This window comes from Drosophila elegans, unplaced genomic scaffold (assembly GCF_018152505.1).
Source record: "Drosophila elegans isolate 14027-0461.03 unplaced genomic scaffold, ASM1815250v1 contig_476, whole genome shotgun sequence".
NCBI classification, from domain to species: Eukaryota; Metazoa; Arthropoda; class Insecta; order Diptera; family Drosophilidae; genus Drosophila; species Drosophila elegans.
The window spans coordinates 26,466,551-26,474,690 of record NW_024545863.1 but is presented as its reverse complement, the minus strand read 5'-3'; the positions used below and the strand labels follow the sequence as shown (position 1 = coordinate 26,474,690).

General features: G+C 41.0%; 1 protein-coding gene across 1 annotated transcript; it reads right to left on the bottom strand.

Moving 5' to 3' along the window:
• Positions 1–270: 270 nt before the first annotated feature.
• LOC108148458 (mediator of RNA polymerase II transcription subunit 21) lies at positions 271–989 on the bottom strand. Its single transcript, XM_017275493.2, has 2 exons — positions 753–989; positions 271–693 (listed from the first exon to the last, which is right to left on the bottom strand). The coding sequence occupies exons 1-2, from the start codon at positions 792–794 to the stop codon at positions 301–303; spliced, it is 435 nt and encodes a 144-aa protein (XP_017130982.1). The 5' UTR covers positions 795–989; the 3' UTR covers positions 271–300.
• Between the last annotated feature and the right edge of the window lie 7,151 nt (positions 990–8,140).

Here is an 8,140-nt window from a genome sequence, read left to right as displayed (position 1 = left end):
ACTGGTACTAACTTTTCGGTATCGGTTATTCCGGTTGCTATATACTTCGGTTACGGTTCCGGTTAGGCAAAAACATGTTATATAAGTTCCGGTTACAGTTTTGATTCCGATTTGCTGGTTAAGGAAAACGGTTGCGAAACCGGTTCGATACCCTGGCTTTTCTCACTGTAATAAATCTTAGAACTTCAGCCAATTAAGACAAAATTATATAAAATACCACTAAACTTTAAATGGGTACATTTAGAACAATAACTCAATAGACAAAAATGATCAAAGGTTGAATTAAAAATTTATTTAACTTTACACTTTTTGCAAATTATGTTTAAGTGATATTTCCATGTCCAATTGAGCTTGAGCAATGTTTTCCAAGCTTGACTGCATTTTTTCTAGCAAAAGCTCGCCCTTTCGTACAACTTCCTCAAGTTCATGTGCAGTTTCTTGATTTTCGAGCTCGAGCCTCTTAAGGCTAGAATTTTGTAGTTCAATGGAACTATCTTCATTTGGTAACGACTCTATTAGTGTGTCAATATCCTTGGCACATCGTGCAATTAATTGTGCGAAAAGCTGGGCATAGTCGTCTGGAGGGTGGCAAGGGTTTGGCGTTTGGGATCCTATTCGCTCGAAATTGGCAAATTTACTTGGAAAAGAGGTTTGTTGAATCACACCAATCGCATTGCAAAAGTGTTCCGCTTGCTGCAAAGACCATTAAAGCTTTATTTTATGTAAGATGTACCTTAATTTTATAAAAATACCTGATTTACTGTGTCTTGCAACTGTGTAAGTCTGTCCGCCATTTTAGTATGAATTGCACTGCCGTGTTTTCAAGAATATGAGTGAACATTTATTTTGTTTTTAAAAGATTTTTTTTTTGTGGTTTTTTTGTGCGACTGATTATTGATTTCAACATATACATATTTCTGTTTAACAAATGCTGTGCAAGTAATGTTATGATATATGCTTTTACACGATAGTGTAATTCCAAATATGAAAAATTGATCGATTCATTTTATATCCGATATATTTCTACAAAAAAATGTTTAATTTAATACCCTCTTTCCACACAGTCCATCCGTGGAAAATAGTTGAAATTTATATCAGTTTCCAACTCCGATTCCCTCAAAGAACATCTACGATTCACCATCCGATAACCATCCATCTAGCCAAAACATAAACAAGATTGCAGGCAGAAAAATCACAGGAGTAGAATGATGAATTGAATTAAATCGAAGCCATTTTTTTCACCAAACTACATATGCTACGAAGTGTCCGGATGGTGGTAAATGCTCTCCAATTCTATTAAAAATAAATTAAATTAAATAGGCGTTTTATATTAAATAGAAGCGATACGTCTCTACCGGAATACTACGACGATTTTTTTTAAATAAGAGCTTTCGAATACCTGGTTTTTCGGCACCATCTATTTTTCCATTGTTCCTTGTCATTATTGTTTACGTTTTGAAGTGAACGCTCAAATTGTCTCAAAAATAAGTCAACCAAATTTGAACACTATTAATGGCCTAGTCCCACAGAGCACCATCCACCATCTCTTGACAGGTTATTCCTGTATAATAAATTAACGTACAGAATAACCCCGTCCCACATAGCACATGAAAGCGAAACGGTTGGGAATTTTGATGGATGTTGGACTGGTGTTCCCACCATACATAAATATAAGTTTATATTAAGTTTTTCCGGACAATCGTTTAATAACAATTTTTTTAAAATTTTGGGAAATTTTAAACAACATAACCAACTTTCGATTTTTTCAGCGATATATCGATGTTTCCAAAAATCGATCTACTCGCTATCGAAATTTTTGCAACTCTATAAGGCTATACATTAAAAAAAAACTGTGTTGAGGTCTGTTCCCACTGACCGTAAGGGTTTTCCGGGCTAAAAACTTCCCAGTTAGTTCGAGTTGGTGGAATTAACGATCCTAATAGCCTCTTCCCACAGAGATCCATCCACATAAGGTTAAGCCCTTCCGAAAATTTCCCATTTTGTCCGCCATTAAAATATTATTAAAATATGTTTTTTCTAAATTCCAAATTCCTTCCCGTGACAGTAAGTCATTGAGCATTTGCTTCGAATATGTAATGTCGTTAACTGAAAAGTGGGGGCTTGGGAGGTTCACAATCCTACAGGCAGCATATAATAATATAAAAGCACGACAAAGTAGTATCAAAGCAGTTTGACAGAGTTAAAGGATTGTTCAGGACTCCAGCCGTTTTCTGATATTATTTCCATAAAGCGATAACACAGTGGGAATGTGAACGTGGACTTTTAACAAGGTTATCGTATATTTTTATATCAATTTATACCTAAAAGTACATTATTTAATAGCCTATTTCCACAGAGATCATTCCACCATCCCTTGAAGTGATGGTCCATAAGGTTTTGCCGTTCCAAATTATCCCAGTAGTCCGTCGTTAAAGTTTGACGAACTTTGACTGACTAATTTATGCGATAGTTAGCCGATATTTTTGCGGTGCAGACCTGTTCCAAAGCAGCCCATCCCTGAAAAACCGTTGAGATTTTTGAAAAAAGTGAAACTCCGATTTCTACAGAGTACAGACACCTTCCACCATCCGATTTTAGCTGATCATAACAGCTGCCTGGGTATATCCGACCAAAACAATCAAACATGAACATTTTACATTCAGTTACACATTCATGTATTTATGTACATGTGTTTCTAAAAAATTCGGACATCTAGCAAAATCTAACCAGATTTTTTGACGTGCAAAAGAAATTTACCGGACACGTTTTGTTATGCTCGTTTGTATTCACAAACAAAATCCATCCCCTCTCTCTCAAGATCTCTACTGATGAGAGAGTGATAGTTGCTGATTAATTTATGCTTTTTGCTGATGATTTGCAGATGATTTTCTTATTGATGAATTCCGATGACAAGACATTAAACTATTCCTCATCTTATCATCACCAGTGATGAAAAATAAACTGTACTGTAAGGTATTTATACACTCATAGAAAAAATTAAGAATTTCGATGTCAATTCAAGAACGAACGATGTCAAAAGTAGGGTAAATTCGAATTTTTTTGATTTAAGAACGAAAGGCTATATTCAAGAACGAATTATTCAATCCCGAAGTTCTACATTTGAGAATGAACGTCATCAGTCCAAGTATTCAAAAGTGCTTGAAGAAAGTGCGAAAGCTATTAATTTGGGTACGAAAAATTCTTAATGCAAGTATGAAAGTTTCTTAACTTAAATTTTTTTACAAAATGTTTTTTTTTGTTTCTTTCTCTTTTTTTCTTTTCGCTTTGACTCCAAATGAAATTAGAATGAAAGGGAATATGATATGAAATATCGTTTTCTCTATGTATTAAAAAAAACATTTTAAAATAGTATTATCAAGTATGACTCGTACTTATTCTGTACACGTTCGTTCTTAAAATTTTAAGAATTATTCGGCCGATTTTCAAGAACGTCCGTGCTAAAATTATTCGTTCTACTTTTTTCTGGGTGTATATATATATATATGGTATGTATCACCTTTCATCATCAGTGATGAAAGATTTACTGTACTATATGAATATTCCTATGCAGATATGTATAATATAATATGTATATATTTTAAAACGACATTATTTCGCGTGAACTTATAGCGTCTTGCGAAATTATGTCGTTTTTTCCTCGGCGAACTTATGTCCCTTTAAAGCGATATACGTTCGCCATAACTAATTTTGAAAAGACATTATACCGCGCGAACTTATGTCGTTTAGCAGCCACATAAGTTCGCGGCTGGCGAAATTGGGTCGTTTTTTCCTCGGCGAAGTTATGCCACTTTAAAGAGACATAAGTCTCCGCAAGTAAATTTTAAACGAAATAATTTCACGCGATCTTATGACGTTTAGCGACGACATAATTTCGCCAGAAAAAAAAATCATAAGTTTGCAGATCAAATGTACTGGGCGGAATTGTGGCGGTGGAATTATGTCGCTATGCCGCTTTAAGGACTTAAGGGGGTATTCTGGTCTAGAAGCCTGAATTTAAGGAATTTTTTTCAAGAAAGATTAAAGCAAAATACAAAACATTTTTTATGTAGAATCTTTTATATGTTTTTTATAGAAATTTTAAGAATACTAACAAAAAATAAAGTAAAAAAAACCCAATGTTCGCCGAGACACAGGTCGATGCAGTGGGGTCTTTAAAAAAACTGTACGTCCCTGTTGACAAGATATCAGACCTTGAAGAGAAATCAAACGAATTCTTCATTACTAAAACTGCCGTTTTCGGGTTGACCACTTCAAAAAAAATTTTAAATAACAAAAAGACGTCGACTTGAAAACAAAAAATGTTTTATAACCAATTTTTTCGACCTTTTCAAAATTTTAAAAATACTTATAATCAAAATGTTTATATGTCCGAGGCAGAGGGATAAAGAGTAGTATAAGCAAGATATATATCAAATTGATTGTAATGGCTCGGACTCAAGGTCACAGAACTGTCTGTGTCTTCGAAAATAATTTAAATTTTAAAAAATCCTTTTGGGATCATATTTTTTAGAATCTAAACTTTCAAAAAATGCAAACCTAAAAACAAACGCTAACTAAATGTATGAAAGGACGGTTAGGCGATCTGGCTTATAATTTTCTAAATGCCAATTGAAAAAACTCCTGATTCTGAAATTGCTGATTTGTTTGTCAAATTATTCGATTCGATTAAATATGATTTACCCTTACAATTTAAGAGTCCAAATTTTATTTTTTTTGTTTATTTTTTAACCATACAACATATAGACTGGTTATTTCATACAACGAATTTGGATACAAAAATTTGATTGCGGCAGGCCCCCGGGTTCTCAGCAGCAGGCCCCGGCGCTTTGTGTGCAATCGGGTTATTCTCATTTTTATGCTCGCGCATAGAGTAAGAAACTATATAGAGGCACCATTTGCCCTGGCGCTCTCTTGAGTGACATTTCCAGTGATGCCACCTAGATAAAACATCGGAAAATTTCAATCTCTCACGGTTCGATTCGAACTTGTAATTCGGTCCCGCGGTGAGTTTCTGCAGCTGAACTGATCGCTCTCATTGCTTAGGGCTGGTGCGAGCAGTGCAGTTGCAAGTTCGCTGCGGGACCGAATTGCAAGTTCGAACCAAAAACTGAAAAGTGGCGTGGGAAATCAAGTTTGGCTTCGAAGATGGCTCACAGCACAGCTTGGGCAGAGGTCCGGACAAATGGTGCCTCTATAAATTTCTTACTTTATGGGTCAGCCTTCTTCAACACGACATCATCGTGATCGGACGCACACTGGAAGAACACAGAAGGAACCTCAGAGAAGTTTTCCGACGCCTTAAGCGGGCAAACCTCAGGATAAATCCCGAAAAATGTCATTTCTTCAAAAGCGAACTGCTTTACCTGGGACACCGCGTTACGAACCAAGGACACTGATCCCGAAAAAGTAGCAGCCATAGCCGAGCTGGAACCACCCACAACCATCCGGGAACTGCGCCAATACTTGGGCGTAGCATCGTGGTACAGGCGATTCGTGCCCGACTTTGCGCGAATAGTGAAACTACTAAATGACCTATTGCGGAAGGGCAAGAAATGCACATGGACTGCAGAGCACCAGCGAGCATTCAAGGAGGTGAAGGCAAGGCTAGTGGCCGATCCTGTGCTGGCATGCCCAGATTTCGATAAACTATTCGTACTGCAGACGGACGCAAGCGATTATGGTATAGGGGCAGTCCTGCCGCAGGAAACTGAAGGCGGCGAAAAAGTCATTACATATTCAAGCCGGACCCTAATTGGCGCGGAAAAGAACTATTCAACCTGCTAAAAGGAATGCCTGGCAATCGTGTGGGCTCAAACCATACTTGGAAGGATACCACTTCAAAGTGGTGACTGACCATATGGCGCTTAAATGGTTGAACAGCATCGAAAGTCCCTCAGGAAGAATAGCGAGGTGAGCCCTGGAGCTGCAGCAGTATGATTTTGAAATTTCGTACAGGAAGGGGCATCAGTTCCTGATGCACTGTCAAGACAGCCTCTGCCAGAAGCCTTGAGGCTAGCCAAGGAAACTAAGGGGGGCCTGCAGGGAACATGCAGCTGGATCAAGGATATGTGTGAGAAGATTAACACACAGCCACAGAAGTTTCCGGACTACCTTATAGAGGGAGACGCGTTATACAGGCATATCCCGCACAGAGCAGGCAGCGAAGACGTGGCAGCATGGAAGCTCTGTGTCCCACGGGGGCTGAGGGAAACAGTCCTGAAGGAGAAAGCCGACTCACCAGCCGCCGGGCACGTGGGAAGCCAAAAAAGATGTGCAAGGCTGGCAGCTCGCTATTACTGGCCAGGAATGTATAGGGACGCCCGAGCACACATACGGAAATGCGAGACATGCCTCAAATACAAGCCTAACCAGATGCAGGCAGCTGGGAAAATGCTTACGCAAATACCCGAAGAACCATGGGCAACTGTATGTGCAGACTTTATCGGACCATTGCCCAGGTCGAAGCATGGCAACCAGATGTTGCTAGTGCTGATAGATAGGTTTTCAAAGTGGGCAGAGTTGGTGCCACTGCGAGCAGCAACGGCAGAAACACTCAAAAGGCGTTCCGAGAAAGAGTCATCGCTAGGTTCGGAGTCCCGGAGGTGGTAATAACGGACAATGGAGTTCAGTTTGCCAGCCGCGCATTCAAAAAATTCCTCAGCGAAATGGGCATTAAGCAACAATTCACAGCACCATATACACCGCAGGAGAATCCGGCGGAAAGAGCAAACCGAACAGTTAAAACCATGATAGTGCAGTTTGCAGGACAGAACCAGAGGAATTGGGACGAGAAGTGGCCGGAGATTTTGCTAGCGGTAAACGCAGACGGAAAGGTCTGAAGATAAGGCCAATAAGTAGAAGGAGATCTTCGAAATTGTGCGCCGGAACATGGAGAAAGCTGCTCAGGACCAAGCCAGGTATTATAATCTACGAACAATAGGGGACACAGTCTGGGCGAAGGAGCACCATTTGTCAAAGGCAGCCGAGGGTTTCGCGGTAAAGCTAGCGCCGAGATATGACGGACCGTACACGGTAATAGACTTCGTCTCACCAGTCATTTGTAGAATCCGCCACAAGGATACACAAAAAGAACGAACCGTCCACGTCAGTGAGCTTAAACAAAAAATACAAGAACTCGGTACAGACAAGCAAGGACAACACGGGCAGGCACAACAAGTAGTGCGGACTATAGCGTCGAGCATATGCCAGAGTCTATATAGAACGCTGGATAACACGAGCATGCAAGGACAAAAGGGTGCGGTCTATAGCGTCGGGCATAGGTCAGAGTCTATATACTTGTAGAACGCAGGATAACACGAGCATGCAACGGAAAACAAAAAAAAAATGGACTATAGCGTCGGGCAAATACCAGAGTCTGTATAAAACGCAGGAAACAAGAAGGTACAGTGACCCAGACCACGAGGCAAACTGATTCTGCGTCGGGCATAGAGCCAGAGTCATCAGTAATGCGCCGCATGGAATAAGGTGATGCACATGTTGGGTACCGCAGCGTCGTTAGAGACTATACGGCACACAAACTGAAGTATGAAGTAGTATGAGTGAACAGGAGCTCGTACCGTAGCGTCGTTAGACTCTATAAGGCAGAAACAAGACTGAAGCCAACGTCGACCGAAGTAGAGGGAGAGACGGCACAGCAAAGCTGAACCGTAAAGCCCAAGCTGCAACGAACTCACACGGGGAAAGGCGACATGAGAGAAGCAACGGTATCGCAAGAGAACACCCGAAAAAGGAATTCCCGAGGGAAATAGCGGGAGGGTCAAGAACCGAGTCATCGTCAAGAGAGCCGCCAGTATAAGAAGCCAATTCGAAAAAGGAAAGTCAAGATGAGCACACGCGTCACTAGAGCCGAAGCCCGCAGGAGAATGGCTGCCGAGGACATGGCAGGATCCGGACCGCGGCAAGGACGGTCGGAGGACAGGCCTGTCGCCCGGCCCCCCCGAACCCCGCGACGGACCCCACGTGGCCAACAACGGTCGGAGCCATCATAGCCGGAGCCCACCGTCAGCTCGGACAGTGACGTGGAGATGGAAGACGACCCGACGGTGAAGGCCATGACGTGGCGGCTGCGTAATGCCGCGGGGCCGAAAGGGGGTATTCC

Bases quoted from the DNA above. Each gene is read 5' to 3' on its own strand.
- LOC108148458 (XM_017275493.2), bottom strand. From the start codon at position 794: ATGGCGGACAGACTTACACAGTTGCAAGACACAGTAAATCAG. The intron at 694-752 runs GTATTTTTATAA...TGGTCTTTGCAG, and splicing joins TGCAAGACACAGTAAATCAG to CAAGCGGAACACTTTTGCAA.